Here is an 18,048-nt window from a genome sequence, read left to right on the forward strand (position 1 = left end):
AACCATTGCTATCTATAACCTAACAAGTTTAACTACTAAACACAAAGAATGACAGCTTAAGAGGACTTAAAAGTTGGGCTTTTAAAAAAATTACATGTTTAAGAATTTCTCACATACTTCAACGTGTAGGTGTACATGGATAAATGTTTATAATTTTAAGCAAAGAGTGCATGTATGGAATGCTCAGTTATTTAATCTGAAAAATGGGAATAATGTCTACCTTGCGCTAATGGAATTTAGATTTGTAAAGTACTTTGAGATCAATAGACATAAAGTGCTACAGAAAAACTAAGTATGGCAAATGAAATAATTTTCCCTTACTCAATTTTGTTGGTGTTCTTTGACTATTCTGAAGTCTATTTAAGTCCCTGGTAACATGGTAAAATGGTAACATGTGGCCCGATAAACTTTTTACAGGTGTGGTCTCAACTTTATAGACAGAGAACCCTCTGCTATGGCATGAAGCCCGTACAAGAGCAACCCAAAACAGCACAACATATTCTGATACCATATCTATCATACCATAAATTCATGTTAAATTTTTTTAGCCACTATTGCTTTCTCTTTTATTAAGGCAATAAAACAATATAATTGGCATTATCAAATATAACTAATTTTATATTTTACAGCAGGACTTCACACTGGTATACATTAATTCTAACCTTCACTCAAGTACTTTACCAGAAGTCTCTTCCTTTCCCCCCTAAGTCATACCTGGGAAAATTCTCAATAATAATTGGGACAAGACTTCTTTCACTGTGTTTCTAAAGTCTTTTTAATCTAATGGCACTTCCTAATCTTGAGAAAAAGATCTGACTGGTGTTTCATTTTCTGCCTGTATGTAGGCAACAAACACTAGTAAAACCCTTTTACAGTAAAACTCCAACTGTCCGGCATCCAGTGGTCTGGCACGCGTAATAATCTAGCACCAACTGGAACCCGGAAGTGTTCTGGCCAGCCGGACAATTGGAGCTGCTCTTCCCCCGGCTTCCCCAAGTCAGCCGCTGCTGAAACTGACCAGCGGCTGACTTGGGGAAGCCGGGGGCAGAGCAGCTGGGGTGCTGCCGGGTTGGTCCCGCAGCACCGCCCTCTCCCACGCTGTGCAGTTCCCCGCCGAACCGCATCCCCACCCCAGCCCAGACCCCTCATAGCCCCCCTTCCAGTACTCGGGCACATCTGATAATCTGGCACCCCGTGGGTCCTAAAGGTGCTGGATTATCGGAAGTTTACTGTATAAAATTTAGTTCCCTATCTTATCAAGTCTCTCCAAAATCCAATTTAAAAAATAGCCGAACTGTTATCAGAGAGGGATATACAAATTACCAATTATGCCAGTGCTACCATAGAAATACTGGCTTCTAGATTAGTCTGCAGGGAAGCAACTGATACTCCAACACAGACTATCACACACAATTTCTGCTATTTACTTCTTATGCATACATAGATCAAGTACCAAGTTTAGTCCCAAACCCAGGTCTTTTGCCTAAGCAATACTGTAAAGTTTAGCACTCAGCAAATAAAAGGACTTTAAGACCTGGTTGTTTTGAAGTCTCTTAGTGCTGCAGAAATATATTCAGACAAATGTTTTTCCATAAGTGCCACTCTGATCCACGCTCTGCCCTGAAAGGAGGAAGAAACAATATAAAATACTAAAGTCACATACTAAAAAGCAGTCTGTTTATTTGCGCCACTGGAATGCAACCATACCCTGCCCCCCCCTCCCCCCCCACACACACACAGCTGCAGGCCATGGGGGAAGGGGCACTGGAGATTCGGACTAGCCCCTAGAGCCTTTCCCCCAGACTGGATGCAGACCACAGGAGGGGGGCACTAGAGGCCGGGGAAAGTCCCCGGAGCCTGCCTTCCCCCCAGGAGAGCCTGCAGGCCATGGAAGAATAGCTGCAGGCTGGGGAAGTCCCTAGATCCTGCACACTCCTATGCAGAGAGCCTGCAGGCCTTGCGGGGGGAGAGGGGCTTCATCCACCCTTACAAGGGGATTCAGGCCTATTCATCCCTGCAGAGAAGCTGCAGGCAATGGGGCAGCCCCCAGAGCCTACCCCCACTCCCCACCCCCAAGAACCTGCAGTGCACAGGAATTGGGAGGGACTGCAGGCCACAGGAGGGCCATTGCTGCAGGGCAGCCCCCAGAGCCTGCCTGCACCCTGGACAGCCCACATGCAGGTCACTGCAGGCCAAGAGAAGCCCCCAGAGCCCTGCCTTCACCCACAGATAGGCTGCAGGCCACTGTATGCCAGGACTGTCCCCCTGGGAGCCTTGTCCTATCCCACTCTCAGATTGTATCATGGGGGGGAGGGGCATGGGAGAGTCCTGGAGACCGGGAAGCCCCTGGATCTCTGCTCCCTCCAGCAGACAATCTGCAGGCTGTGGGTGGAGGGCTGCTGGAGGCCACACACACCCCCAGACATGCTACAAGCCTTTGGGGGGGCAATTGCTGGAGTTTGGGGCTGGCCCCCAGAACCTGTCCACTCAGAACAGCCTGCATCATGCCACGGGGCAGCCCTTGGAGCCTGATCACCCCCACACAGGCTGGGGAACTAGCCCCTAGGGAACAAGCCCCTGCAAGCCCTGCCCTCTGGAAGGAATCTCCATCTAGGAAGTGAAGCTCTGGCTCTCCATGAAAAGCCTCCACTGAAACAGCACCACCCTTTTTGCCATATATTGCCTCCCTGCCCCCTGCCTTGAGTCCTGCACCACACACACCCTGTCCTGGAGCCCCCCACATTGAACCCTATGCCTTCAGCCCTCCTCTCACTGCCCTCACTCCAGCACCCTATACCCCTTGCCCTTTGTCCCTCAAACCTCACAAACCCTGCCCTCATTCCTGCACCCACACCCCCTACACTGAGCTCCTGCCCCTATCTGGAGTTCCAGTGTCAGCCATTGTGGGCTGCCTGGGGCTCCAGCCCCACATTGCCATAGTCTTGGCCCCTGTCCCACTGCCATGGGCTGCCGAGGCTTCAGGCTCCTGCCTCACTTCTGAGGGCTGCCCAGGACTCCAGTCCTGTGCTGCCACTGGCTGTCAGCGATCCGGTCCTGAGTTGCCAGGGGCTGCCTCGACTCAGTCCCAGTGCTGCAGGCTGCCGGGGAATGATGCCAGCTCCATCCACATCCCATTGCTTCAACCCAGCTCCTCCCGGATTGCCTTCCTGCCACTAGTCTACCAGGGTTCTCTGATCTAGAAACATCTGCAGTCCCGACCAGAGAATTCTGGTTTTGGGAGGAGCAAGCTGTACAAACTTCTTTTTTTTTCCTTCATTTTTGAAAAATACAATCAACTAAAGCATGTACATTTTCCTTTATTTTCTACTCAAATCCAAAAGCCCATTTCACCTAAAGACCCAAGCCATGCAGGGTACATCTGCTAGCGTATATGTATATAAAAGGTCATTGCTGTAATGATCATCATTCTGTTTCTGCTATTTACATGGCAATGATCTATACAATTTCACAAATAGTTATTTTTTTAAAAAGTGAAGGATTTTGCAGGATAAATTTAGCCAGCTATATATTCCTTTTGGGAATAAAGATTAAGATGCACATACAAAGACATGTGGCACCTCAGAGACAATATATGTTTCATAAGCATTCTTGGGCAAAACCCACTTCTTCAGATGAGCTGGTATAATTTGCAGGAACCTTGATGTTTTACTTCTTACCTTTGCTCTAGAAGAATTGACATTCTCCATATTTTCAATGCTGCAGATGCAATTGTGCGAAACCTTACGGCAAGCTACTCGGATATAATCCCAGAAGCTACGAGGGCTTTCGTAGCCAAACCAGGTGATCTGACCTTAATCAGAAGGCAGGAAACACAAAAAATATAAGTACAAAGGAAAATACAGTTAGAAACAATAAGGACATGTAGCCAAATTTTGGCTACCTCTTGAGCTTTGTTTTCACTGCTATTGCACTAGTATAGCCGTACCAGAAGACACACACACCAATGCAAGTTCCTAGTGTAGATATACTGCACTTGCATGAAAAATGATTCATATTGGTGAAGTTTACCTTGCTTTGAAACCTTTGTGTAGATAAAGATTTTGTTTTGCCTTACTTAAAAAGGAAAAAAAAAGATTATATTGCAATAGCACTCAGAGCTCTAAACAGTAACCAGGATCTGAATGTACATCAAACTTGAATTTTATGCTCTTTTGGCCATGTCTTCAAGCACAGACAGGGACAATTAAAAGAATCAAAGACAAAGCAAGAACCTGTACAGTAAAGTTATGCTTTTCCAACCATTTTAATTTTATTCCTATTTGTTCTGCTACTGTTGCACTTATCCCAGCAATTCCAAAAACTGTGGGTAGTGACCCAGTCACAAGATGGGGGTGCAACGATCCCTATAGTGCAGAGGACATCATTATGCTCGGTACAGCATGGCCTTACTGAGTAAGAGATCACCATCCATGGAAAATGACATCCTCCACAAAGCATGATTTAGTAAGCAACATATGTACTAAGGATGTTAAAATGCATTTATTTTGGTAAACTTGTCAGCAGTTACAAAGTTTACATGGGGGAGGGTGGAGAAGGAGCACCATGAGAACTGGTGCTCTCAGAGAGCTTGCTTAAAAACTGGCTCCCCACAAGCACCGGTTCCTGCCTGCCCCGCCAAACACTCTGCTGCCTTCAATACAGAGGCAGCAACAAAGGGGGAAAAAACCTGTGTGTAACCGTGAAGGTTAACCAATGAGCCCAGACTCATAAGTTAACCATTTACACAATCACATCCCTAATATGTACAAAGTCACAAGGTGTAGAGGAAGCCATTTTATAAAGGAAAATAGCATCATTCATACAGCATGCCTGCCCTCTCATGTACTATGCAGGCAAGGTCACACTGTGCAGAAGATGCCATGCTGTTCTCCAAAATTACAACCTCTGTGCTGTCAGGGGTCCCAGCATGAATGTCTTCACTAAAATGAGGTCATGCTGGCAATAAGTTTGAGAACCCCAGTCCTATGCCAAGCAGTAGCAAATTTTGGGGCCCTGAGAGTTTGTTTTCCATCGGTGGCACAATCACTGATGTGAAGTCTAAGTATTTTCTTGTTGCAGCTAGTTTTATTTGCAGTATATAAAACATAGCAGACCTTGAATACAGAGGGTAAAACAGTATACAGGCAGTCCCCGACTTACGTGGATCCGATTTACATCGGATCCCTAGATACGAACGGGGTGAGGCAACTCCCGCACATGCGCAGCAGCATTCCCGGGGCTCGCTCACCTGGGTCCTAGGATCCTCCTCCTCCTCGGGCCGGCTCCGACTGGGGTCCCGCAGAGCTGCCGGGCAGAGGAAGAGTGCCTCCCCACGCCCGCTGCCCCCCCCATTCCCCTGCCAGCAACAGGCTGCCCCCTCCCCTGAGCAACAGGCTGCCGAACAGACAAAAGCAGCCTCTCTGCCCCTCCTCCCCTCTATACATGCCGGGCTCCCTGAGCACAGCAGCGTCCCCGGGGCTCACTCACCTGGGTCCTAGAATCCACCTCCTCCTGCTCTTCGGCCGGCTCCAACTGGCCTCTGCCTGCAGCAGCTGGCCACAGGGACAGGGATCCCGCAGAGCTGCCGGGCAGAGGAAAAGTGCCTCCCCACGCCCGCTGCCCCCCCCCCCCCGCAGCCTCGCATCCTGCACGCCTCCCTCCTCCCCCCCTGCCAGCAACAGGCTGCCCCCTCCCCTGAGCAACAGGCTGCTGAACAGCAGACAAAAGCAGCCTCTCCGCCCCTCCTCCCCCTATACATGCTGGGCTCCCTGGGCAAACAAAGACTCCACCAAAACAAACAAAGTGCTGGCCTCATTGTGTTAGCAAAAAAAGGACCCTCCTCCTAGAACCCTGGGTGGTGTGTGGAAATAAAGCTATTAGCTCAAAGCATGGTGCAGAGCTGTTTGGTATTTGATGAGTTACTCCTTTAGTCCTGAGTTTGTCACAGGGACAGAAATAGATGTGAAATCTTCTGAACAGGGGAACAGACAGCAAAACAAACATTAGAGGGGAGTTAACCTTTCCCTATGCTATCCAAAACTAAAAAAAATGTTTGGCTAGAGTTTCCCCTACACTCATAGACTTTAAGGTCAGAAGGGACCATTATGATCATCTAGTCTGACCCCCTGCACAGTGCAGGCCACAGAATCTCACCCACCCCTCTTAGAATAATCCTCTCACCTATGTCTCAGATATTGAAGCCTTCCAATACTTTGAAGGCCCCAACATGCAGAGAGTCCTTCAGCTGTGATCTGTGCCCAATGCTACAGAGGAAGGCGAAAAACCTCCAGGGCCTCTGCCAATCTACCCTGGAGGAAAATTCCTTCCTGACCCCAAATATGGCGATCAGCTAAACCCTGAGCATGTGGGCAAGACTCACCAGCCAGACACCCAGAAAGTTCCCTATAGCAACTCCTATCATCCCTCCATTGACCTATTTCCAACTGGAAATGAATGGTCAATTAGTTACCAAGATCATGTTATTTCATCCAACCATCCCCTTATCATAGAATCAGAACTGGAAGAGACCTCAGAAGGTCGTCAAGTCCAGCCCTCTGCTCTAGGCAGGACCAATCCCATCTAAATCAACCCGGCCAGGGCTTTGTCAAGCCGAGACTTAAACACCTCTAGGGATGGAGACTCCACTACTTCCCTAGGTAACCCATTCCAATGCTTCACTACCCTCCTAGTAAAATAGTTTTTCCTAATATCCAATCTGGACCTCTCCCACCACAACTTGAGACCATTGCTCCTTGTTCTGCCATCTGTCACTACTGAGAACAGCCTCTCTCCATCCTCTTTGGAACCTCCCTTCAGGAAGTTGAAGGCTGCTATCAAGTCCCCCCTCACTCTTCGCTTCTGCAGACTAAACAGACCCAAGTCCCTCAGCCTCTCCTCGTAGGTCATATGCTCCAGACCCCTAATCATTTTGGTTGCCCTCCGCTGGACCCTCTCCAATGCGTCCGCATCCTTTTTGTAGTGGGGGGCCCAGAACTGGACACAGTACTCCAGATGTGGCCTCACCAAAGCCGAATAAAGGGGAATAATGACATCTCTGGATCTGCTGGCAATGCTCCTCTTAATGCATCCTAATATGCCATTAGCCTTCTTGGCTACAAGGGCACACTGTTGACACATATCAATATGTACCAGTTCCGACTTACATACAAATTCAACTTAAGAACAAACCTACAGTCCCTATCTTGTACGTAACCCGGGGACTGCCTGTAAAACAAATTCCCTTTTTCAGGAATCTTAAAAAAAATTATCTTGCCTGGTTCACACAAAGGCTGCTTGTGATAGCTCCCCCAAAACAAAACACAGCATTTCTTGCAAAACTGAATAGTGTTTGTATGCTAGTGATATGATGTGGTGGGACAGGGCTCCACCCAAAAGGGCTCAGCATTCCTCCCCCTCCCGGGTCAGCGGGCAGTCACTCCACCACACTTCACTCTCCTATCCCTGTATGAGTTTATACACTCATATATACGTGGCCACTCTATCCAATGCAAATGAATGGGAAAAAATGAACTATTCAATAGTTATTTGGAACAGGAATTTCTCACACTGAAATTGCAGATCTAAAGGATAACTTCTGAAATGTTCATTAGGCATCCGATTAGCCAAGGACATTCAAGACTTGGATTCTACTAAAAGAACCAAGCATTCAAAACAAAATGAAAATTCCTTTTGCTCACACACTACACAGAAAGCCCCTTATATTCGTTTTTCTGATCTGTGTAGCAGCTGCCATGTGTTCTCTGAAGGTAGTAAGCGCATAATGTCACTTGCTCTAAAAAAACCTAGTAACATGACATAGATACAGACATAATTACACTTCAGTTTTACATTAGCAAAACTCAACTTAAAACAGTTGGATCCATTAAGGTTTTGAGCATATACAGGCAGTCCCCGACTTACGCGGATCCGACTTATGTCGGATCCACACTTACGAACGGGGCTTTCTCGCCCCGGAGGTCGAGGTGGCGGATTGCTACCTGCGAGCTCCGGGGCGAGAAAGCCCCGTTCGTAAGCTGCTCCGGTGCCCCTGGTCTGCTGGAGACGGTCCCCAGCAGACCACAGGCACCGGGACTGAAGCGGCAGCAGCGGAGGGTTCCCGCGCCTCTGAGACTTTGCCAGAGCAAAGCCTCAGAGGTGCGGCACCCCGCTGCCGATGCGGCTCTGCTCCCCGTGTCCCTGGTCTGCTGGAGGGGGGCGCAGCTAGTGTGTCCCCCCTCCCCCAGCAGACCAGGCTTTTGTTTTGGACCCTGGGGCAGAGCAGCTGGGGCGCTGCCGATAGGACCTGGGGCAGAGCAGCTGGGGTGCTGCCGGGTTGGTCCAGTAGTGCCCAGAGCGGCGCTGCAGGACCAATAGGCAGAGCCCCAACTGCTCTGCCCCAGGTCCTGATTCAGCCGCTGCTGGTCAGTTTCAGCAGCGGCTGAATCAGGACGCCTGGGGCAGAGCAGATGGGGTGCTGCTGGGTTGGTCCAGTAGCACCAAGGAGCGGCGCTACTGGAGCAACCCAGTAGCACCCCAGCTGCTCTGCCCCAGGCGTCCCCAAGTTAGCTTCTGCTGAAACTGACCAGCGCTGACTACAGGAAGCCCGAGGCAGAGTTGCTCTGCCCCGGGCTTCCTGGAATCAGCTGCTGATCAGTTTCAGCAGCAGCTGACTTGGGGAAGCTTGGGGTTCTTAAATTGAATCTGTATGTAAGTCAGAACTGGCGGTCAGTTTCAGCAGCGGCTGAATCTGGACGCCAGTTCCGACTTACATACAGATTCAACTTAAGAACAAACCTACAGTCCCTATCTTGTACGTAACCCGGGGACTGCCTGTATTCACTGAGCATAGTGCAGGCTCCATTGTTTTAGAAAAATAAAAAGAGAGTATAACTGGAAAACTGAGAATTATTAATGTACCTTTCAGACGATGACTTAAAATCTGTTCCAAAATGGCCGCAAAATTATTAAATTCAGGGGAAGAATCATCAATAGTCTCAAAACAGGAACGATCAATCAGAGTCTTGACAGAGAACCTAGAAGAGGAGGATGGGATACTGATTTTATAGATACATTGTACCATTTGATATAGAGGGACAAAACACATTTTATATATAAAAATACCTGGAAGCGATCAAGATGTTCAAGTTATAACATATATGGTTCTCGGTTAACTAAAGTACAAGATGTAACCTAGAAAATATTGTAAATCATCATTATTATTATTATACTTAAAGCTTTCATAGATCCACAGAATTCAAGGCCAGAAAGGACCATTATGATCAACTAGTCTGATCTACTCTGTAGCACAGGACATGGAACGTCCCAAAAATTACTCTAAAGCAAATATTTCAGAAAAAACATCCAATTGTGATTTTTAAAAGTTGTCAGTAAGGAGAATCCACAAAAACCCTTCAAATTGTCCCAACGGTTAATTATCCTCATAATTAAACTGAAATGGAAATAAGGTATACATTTTTCTCTAGATTCAACATCCTGTCATTGGATTAGGTTATATGTTTCTCTGCTGGACTGAAGAATCTATTATTAAATGTTTATTTCCCATATAGATACCTATAAATTGTACTCAAGTTGCCCACTAACTTTTTCTTATTTAAGTTAAATAAGTTGATCTCCAAGTCTTTTTCTAATCCTTCATGTCTCCTTTGAACCTTCTCAAATTTATCAACTTTCTTCTTGAATTGTGGACACCAGAAGCAAATGCAGTATTTCAGAAGAAGTCATGTTTGTGCTAAATAGAGGTGAAATAATATCTCTAGTCTAAAAGGGTGTCACAAGGAGGAAGGAGAAAATTTGTTCCTCTTGGTTTCTGAGGACAGGACAAGGAGTAATGGGCTTAAAGTGCAGCAGGGGAGGTTTAGATTGGACATTAGGAAAAAATTCCTAACTGTCAGGGTGGTCAAATATTGGAATAAATTGCCAAGGGAGGTGGTGGAATCTCCCTCTCTGGAGATATTTAAGAACAGGTTAGATAGATATCTGTCAGGGATGGTGTAGACGGAGCTTGGTCCTGCCTTGAGGGTGGGGGGCTGGACTCGATGACCTCTCGAGGTCCCTTCCAGTCCTATTATTCTATGATTCTATGACTTGAGATTCTCTCATTTGCACTGCCAATCGCATTAGGACTTTTGGGTGAACCATCAGACTGATGCTGCACCCAAAACCGATTATTTTAAACTGATTATCTACAATAACCCCCCAAATCTTTTTCAGCATTAGTGCCTCCCAAGATAGAGACCTTATGATGTAAATATGGCCTATATCCTTGGTTCACAGATGTATACATTTACATTTAAACATATTAAAATGCATACATGCTTGTGCCCAGTTTATCAAGCAATCCAGATGCCTCTGAATCAGTGACTTTTCTTCTTTATTTACCATTCCCCCAGTGTTTGGATCATATTTGAACTTTATTAGCAATGATTTAATAATTTCTTCTAGGTCATGGATAAAAATGTTAAAAATAGCATATGGCAAATAATCAATTACTGATGGACTCTACTGAAAGACACTCAGCTGATCACTATTCCTATTTACAATTATTTGAAACCCTTCAGTTAGCCATTTTTTCATTTAATGTGTTTCAACATTAATGGTCAAGTGAGTTCTTCAGTCAACTCTTTTAAAACTCATGGATGCTAATTAGCTGGACCTGCTGCTTTAAAAATATCTAAAGCTCATGTCTTATATTTAACATTATCCAAAGATACTAGTGGAATAGAAAAAGCATTGTTATCCCAATATGATGAGAGCATACTATCAGTTCATCCCCAGAGACAGGATATTGATATTTATTGAATACTTCTACTTTTTCATTAATAATTCTACCATTTCCAACTAATAATGGACTGATTCAATTGTCTGGATTCCTTTTGTTCCTAATGTAGCAGTTTTCAAACTGTGGGTTGAGATCCCAAAGGGAGTCACAATCCCATTTTAATAGGGTTTCCAGGGCTGGCGTTAGATTTGTTGGGGGCTGAGACCAAAGCTGAAGCCCAAGACCCACTGCCCAGGTCCCAAGTCAATGACTGAAGGCTTCAGCCCTGGGCAATGAAGCTCAGTTTTCAACTTCAGCCTCAGCCCTTGGTAGTAGGGCTCAGCATATAGGCCCCCTGCAGCTGAAGCCTTTGGATTCTGGCCACTCGGCTTGCGGCAGTGGGGCTCAGATGGACAAATTCAGGTTTCAATCCCCCTTCCTGGGGTCACGTAGTTATATTTGTTGTCAGAAGAAGGTTGCAGTGCAATGAAATTTCAGAACCCCTGTCCTAATATTTTTTTAAACTTCTTATTGTCGTTAAGATAAATCTCTGGCCAGCAGAGTTCTTCCCTATAATTCTTAACTTCTGACATATTCATTATTATCAACTTCCCCTTTCTTTCATTTGTTTTTACTTATTTATTATAGCTATGTACACTTCCCCTCCAAACCAGGATGTTTTTTAAACCAGCACAGTCTTCTTACTTTGTAGTGGCTTTCTGGTCATCTAATAAGGTATTCTTAAAAGATAATCAGAAAAATGTGAATTGGTAAGATCTTCCCTCTTAGCTGATATGGCTTAATTGTTTTAAGCTTTGTTAAAATGGCCCTAATACATCATCAAGTATATTACTGATCTGGAATTCACTGTACAGTAAACTTCCGATAATCCGGCACCTTTAGGACCCAGGGGGTGCCGGATTATCAGATATGCCGGACTATCAAAAGGAAGGGCTATGAGGGGTCTGGGGTGGCGGGGATGCTACCCCAGACTCCCTCATAGCCCTCCCCTCTGATAGTCCGGCTCTGCCCCAGGAGTCCCTGCTTCAGCCGCTGCTGGTCAGTTTCAGCAGCGGCTGAATCGGGGATGCCTGCAGCAGAGCAGCTGGAGTGCTGCCGGGTTGGCCCGGTAGCGCTGACCCTTGGCGCCGCGAGACCAACCCGTCAGCACCCCAACTGCTCTTGGGGACGCCTGGGGCAGAGCAGCTGGGGTGCTGACGGGTTGGTCCCGCAGCGCCGCTCCTCGGCGCTACTGGACCAACCCGGCAGCACCCCAGCTACTCTGCCCCAGGTGTCCCCAAGTCAGCCGCTGCAGAAACTGATCAGCGGCTGACTCCAGAAAGCCAGAGGCAGAGCTGCTCTGCCCCGGGCTTCCTGGAGTCAGCCCTGGTCAGTTTCAGCAGCGGCTGAATCAGGATGCCTGGGACAGAGCAGCTGGGGCGCTGCTGGGTTGGTCTGGTAGCGCCAAACCTCGGCGCTGTGGGGACCAACCCAGCAGCATCCCAGCTGCTCTGTCCCAGGTGTACCCAAGTCAGCTGCTGCTGAAACTGACCAGCGGCTGATTCCAGGAAGCTGGGGCAGAGCAGCTCTGTCTCGGGCTTCCTGGAGTCAGCCACTGGTCAATTTCAGCAGCGGCTGAATCCGGGACAGCTGGGGTGCTGCCGGGTTGGTCCCGCAGCCCCAAGGGGCAGCGCTACTGGACTTACCCAGCAGCACTCCAGCTGTTCAGCCCCCTGCTTCCCGGATTCAGCGCTGGTCAGTTTTAGCAGCGGCTGAATCAGGGAAGCTGGGGGCAGAGCAGCTCCAATGGTCCGGCTGCCCGGAGCACTTCCAGGTTCCTGATAGTGCCGGACCATCAGGAGTGCCGGACCATCAGAGTTTTACTGTACTTGCACATTATAAATGTGATCAAGTCATTACCACTTGTATCTAAACTATCTTTCATTTTTCATTCTGTGAACAGTTTCTCTATATGTTAAGGTTAAGGATGTAAAATCTCGTTTAACTAGTTAACTAGTTAAACACTATGTTTAACCGATTATATTGGGCATGGGTCCGTTCCAGCCAAGTTTGGCTGGAGTGGCCCCTTCGTGCCTGTGGGGATGGCGAGACCACCACAGACAGCCCGCAGGGCATGCAGGCCCCAGACACTGGAGCAGCCCCTGCCTGTAGGGTGCCCAGGCCCTCCGAAGACAGAGGCTGCTCCAGACAACCAAAGCAGCTCCTCTCTGCAGCAAACCCCAGTGGGGCTGGAGCAGCCCCCTGCCTATGGCAGGCGGGGAGCTGCTCCAGCCCCCACCAGGTAACAGTTAACTGGCACCAGTAAAGATCACCCATTAAGGATTATGTTTACTGGTTAATCTTTCACATCCCTAGTTGGAACCCACCTTTCAGATGATTTTATGGTATCTTCTCACAATGAGGATACCACTCCGGGGGTGGGAACTCCCATTATTAGGAAGAGACAGATAATGGTTATGGGGGATTCACTCATTAGAAACATAGATAGCCAGGTTTGTGATGACCAGGAGAATCGCATGGTGACTAGCCCGACTTGCGAAGGTTGTAGATCCCTCAGGACTTCCAGATTGACTTATGGGTATGCTGGGAAGGAGCCAGTGGTCATTGTACATGTAGGTACCAATTACATATGGAAGGATAGGAGAGAGGTTCTGGAGGTCAAATTTAGGCTGCTAGATAAGAGACTTAAGTCCAGGACCTCCCTAGTACTATTCTTTGAAATGCTTCCAGTTCCATGTGGAGGGCCAGTTAAACAGGAAGAACTTCAGGGTATCAGTGTGTGGATGAGGCAATGATGGAGAGAGGTTCAGATTTATTAAGAACTGGGGAAATTTTGGGGAAAGGGAGAGCCTATACAGCAGTGGTCTCCAACCTTTTTACACCCAAGATCACTTGTTAAATCTCCAAACAGGCAAAGATCTACCACCCTGCTCCTTTCTTGAAACCCCACCCATTTCTTGAAGCCCCGCCCTCTCTATTCTCCTCCTGTCCATCATTTGCTATCCCCAGCCCTTACTTACGCACTCCGATAAACAGTTTATTTTTTAATTATGCGATGTATAAAATTAAAATCACGTTTATAGTTATGAAATAAATGGTCTGTTTTTTATTCATGCTATTTAAATCTAAAATGAAGCATTTATAATTATACATTTTGTGGGGACAGAGTTCTGTAGCTGGGGATAGGAATAGGGACAGAGTTCTGTAGCTGGGAACAGGGGAGTGGGGACAGAGTTCGGGGAGTGGGGAACAGAATTCTGTGGCTGGGGAGAGGGGAGTGGGGACAGAGTTCCGTGGCTGGGGACTGGGGAGTGAGGACAGTGTTAGGGGAGTGGGGACAGGAGAGTGGGGACAGAGTTAGGGGAGTGGGGACAGGGGAGTGGGGAGTGGAGACAGAGTTCTGTGGCAGGGGAGTGGGGGCAGAGAATCCCCTGTATCTGCCTCCTCCCAGGATTCCCCCGCCCCCCAGAGGGAAACCAGCGCGCGCCTGCCCCAGGGGCCGACCCCCTCCCAGCACAGGGAAGCCCCCCCGCGCGCCTGCCCCGGGACCGACCCCCCCCCCCCCGGCGCAGGAAAACCCCGCACGCGCCTGCCCCGGGGCTGACTCACCCCTCCTGTGCAGTGCAGGGAGCCAATGCTCCCTCCCGCAGTACACCGGGCAGAGCAGCTAGCACTACTTCCGGAATCGCCAGAAGTGGCGCTAAGCTGCAGGATTTCTGTCCATTCCCCGGAAGCCTACACTACCTCCATTTTCACTTGAGGTAGGTAGTGGGGCTTTTCGGGGGTGGGAGGAAAATGGGGGTGGGGCAACAGGACGCCTCGCGATCGACCTGTTGGTGACCACTGCTATACAGAAAGGATGGGATTCACCTAAATAAAAATGGAACCAGATTGCTGGCACTTAAAAAGGTCGTAGAGAAGTTTTTAAACTAAAAGCTGGTGAAAAGCTGAAAAAATACAAAAGAGCATGTGGGGTTCAGACAGACACATCACTAAGGGGAGGTTCTCTATATCGTAGTAAGACAGAAGGAATGGAAACTCATAAAATACGGGCAGGATCTGATGAGAAACAATCAGACTATAACAAAGTTTAAAAAAAAGCTAGATAAATTTATGGAGGTTAGGTCCATAAAAGGCTATTAGCTGGGGGTACGGAATGGTGCCCCTGGTCTCTGTTAAAGTCTGGAGAAGGACTGCTTGATCATTGTCTTTAGTACACCCCTTCTAGGGCACCTGGCACTGGACACTGTTGGCAGACAGGATACTGGGCTAGATGGAGCTTTGGTCTGACCCAACATGGCCATTCTTATGTTCTTAATCAAATGAAAAAAAGAGTTCTATTCAATTACATCATGTAATGGCAGACAGCTAAAAAGTGACATGTTCTTCAAGTGTTTATATATCCATGCTAGACATCTAAATAATAAGGTGGGTAAAATACAGTGCCTTGTAGTACATTAGAATATTCATATACAATCACAGAAACTTGGTGGAATGAGGCTAATCAATGAGTCACAGTAAAACCAGGGTGCAAAATATACTGGAAAGACAGAACAGTATATGCTGGTGCAGGAATGGCACGATATGTGAAAAAAAGCATAGAATCAAATTAAGAAGAAATCTTAAATGGACCAAACGCTGCCAGAAAGTCTCTATGGACAGAAATTCCATGCTTTAAGAATATAGTGGTAATATATTACTGATCACCTGACCGGGATGGAGACAGTGACTGTGAAATGCTCAGGGGAATTAGAGAGGCTATTAAAATTTTAAAAATCTTCAATAATAATGGGCAATTTCAGGTGTCCCCGTATTGACTAGGTACATTTTACATGAGGATGGGATTCAGAGATAAAATGTCTTAACACCTTATATAACTGCTTCTTGGAGCAGCTAGTCTTAGAACCCACAAGAGAAGAAGCAATTCTTGATTTAGTCCTCAGAAGTGCACAGGACCTGGTCAAAGAGGAAAATATAGCTAGACAATTTGTTAACAGTGATCATGATATAATAAAATTTAACATCTCTCTAGTGGGAAACCACCATAGCAGCCCTACTCAGTAGCATTTAATTTTATAATGGGAAACTACACAAAAATTAGGAGGCTAAACAGAAATTAAAAGGTACAGTGCCATAGTGGAATCCCTGCAAGCTGCATGGAAACTTTTGTGGTGGAAAGTTTAAATAGAAGCTCAACTTAAATGTATATCCCCAAATTAAAAAAAAAAAAAACATTAAAAGAAAACTAAAAAAGAAGTGCCACCGTGGCTAAAAACAAAGTAAAAAGCAGCGAGAGGCAAAAAAGACATGATTTAAAAAGTGGAAGTTAAATCCTAGTGCGGAAAATATAAAGTAGCATAAACTCTGGTAAATGAAGTGTAAAAATATAATCAGGATGATCAGTAAAGAATCTGAAGAACAGCTAGCCAAAAACTCAAGTAGTAAAAACATTGACTACATCAGAAACGTGAAGCCTGCTAAATAACCCATGAGGCCACTGGATGATTGAGATGCTAGGGAGGACTTTCGGACAATATGGCCACTGCGGAGAAACTAAATGAATTCTTTGCATTGGTCTTCGTGGCTGAGGGTATGAGGGAGATTCCCAAACCTGAGCCAATTTGGGATACATCTAAGGAACTGTCCCAGATTGAGGTGTCATTAAGATTTTGGAACAAAAGGATAAACAATTTACAGTAAACTTCCAATAATACGGCACCTTTAGGACCCAGAGGGTGCCGGATTATCAGATATGCCGGACTATCAGAAGAGGGGGCTATGAGGGGTCTGGAGTGGGGTGGGAGGGGATGCCACCCCAGACCCATCATAGCCCCCCCTTACGATAGTCCGGCTCTGCCCCAGGCGTCCCTGATTCAGCTGCTGCTGGTCAGTTTCAGCAGCAGCTGAACCGGGGATGCCTGCAATAGAGCAGCTGGGGTGCTGCCGGGTTGGTCCCGCAGCGCCGAGGGGTGGTACTACAAGACCAACCCCGCAGCTCCCCAGCTGCTCTGCCCCAGGGGTCAGGATTCAGCCTGCTGGTGAAACTGACGTTCCTGGTCAGTTTCACCAGCAGGCTGAATCCGGACACCTGGGGCAGAGCAGCTGAGGTGCTGCGGGGTTGGTCTCGTAGCGCCGCCCCTCGGCGCTGCGGGACCAACCCGGCAGCACCCCAGCTGCTCTGCCCCAGGGGTCACCGATTCAGCCGCTGCTGAAACAGATCAGCGGATGATTCCAGGAAGCCCCGGGCAGAGCTGCGCTGCCCGGGGCTTCCTGGAATCAGCCGCTGATCTGTTTCAGCAGCGGCTGAATCGGGGACCCCTGGGGCAGAGCAGCTGGGGTCCTGCCAGATTGGTCCCGCAGTGCCGTCCTTTGGGGACGCCTGGGGCAGAGCAGCTGGAGTGCTGCCGGGCTGGACCTGCTTCTACTCATAATGGGCCATGGGCTGCTTATCAGGTACTGGTTACCCGGTAAGCATCACCCATTAACGGTAATGATTACTGGGTAACTGGTTACCTGTTCACATCCCTAATAAAGACAGGATGGAGGTGAAAATCAGACCATCTGACTCTAATTTAGTCTACATCCAGCTATGAGATCTGTTTTAGACTCAGTAAGCTCCACAAAAGAACTTGATAGTTTGAGAATTTTATTAGGCAAATTGCTGCGAACTTGGATGAACGGAATTTTCAGAAGTCACTGTCTGTTAACCCTCCTTCAAGGGCAACCCAACGATCCTAGTAGGAATGGGACCAGTAAGCAACACCCTTATTGGGTGACTCCTACCAGTAACTGGTTAACCAGCAGCCCACTAGACTAGAACAGTCCCCTGGTTGAGGCTGAGCCCACTGCACTACACCATGTGTGGGGGGCACTCCAGCCTCCAGGGAAATGGACTCGGCTGGGCTGAAGCAACCCCTATCTTAGCCTGGTTGGGTCAGGCCTCCCTGCTCATGGGATCCCAGTTAAGCAGTTAATTGATTAAACATAATATTTAATAGTTAACTGATTAAACAGGATTTTACATCCCTAGATCTTAAGTACTGAAATCTAAATTTCGGCTAGAAATAAAGGATTAACTTCTCTTCTTTCACTTTGTATACCATTGGCTTTCCTCAGCAAGGCACCAGTTCATATGATCAGCCTAAAGGTGTAGTGGACCAGCTCCCACAATGATGTACATGCATGTGCCACACCTCCCACAGATTTCCTGAGCAACATAGATTGCCCATGCCACCAGACTAATTGTGCCA

General features: G+C 47.4%; 1 protein-coding gene across 3 annotated transcripts in view; it reads right to left on the reverse strand.

Annotated features, from left to right (window-relative positions):
* RUNDC3B (RUN domain containing 3B) overlaps positions 1–18,048 on the reverse strand; it is a 107,429-nt gene that overhangs the window by 76,073 nt on the left and 13,308 nt on the right. For all 3 annotated transcript variants that reach the window (XM_075922426.2, XM_075922427.2, XM_089776713.1), the window contains exons 2-4: positions 8,917–9,032; positions 3,678–3,811; positions 1,535–1,620 (exon numbers count right to left, since the gene is read on the reverse strand). In XM_075922426.2, the coding sequence (XP_075778541.1) occupies positions 1,535–1,620; positions 3,678–3,811; positions 8,917–9,032 (336 nt within the window). The remainder of the gene's footprint in view (positions 1–1,534; positions 1,621–3,677; positions 3,812–8,916; positions 9,033–18,048) is intronic.

This window comes from Pelodiscus sinensis, chromosome 2 (genome assembly GCF_052426305.1).
Source record: "Pelodiscus sinensis isolate ZL-2025 chromosome 2, ASM5242630v1, whole genome shotgun sequence".
Taxonomy (NCBI): Eukaryota; Metazoa; Chordata; order Testudines; family Trionychidae; genus Pelodiscus; species Pelodiscus sinensis.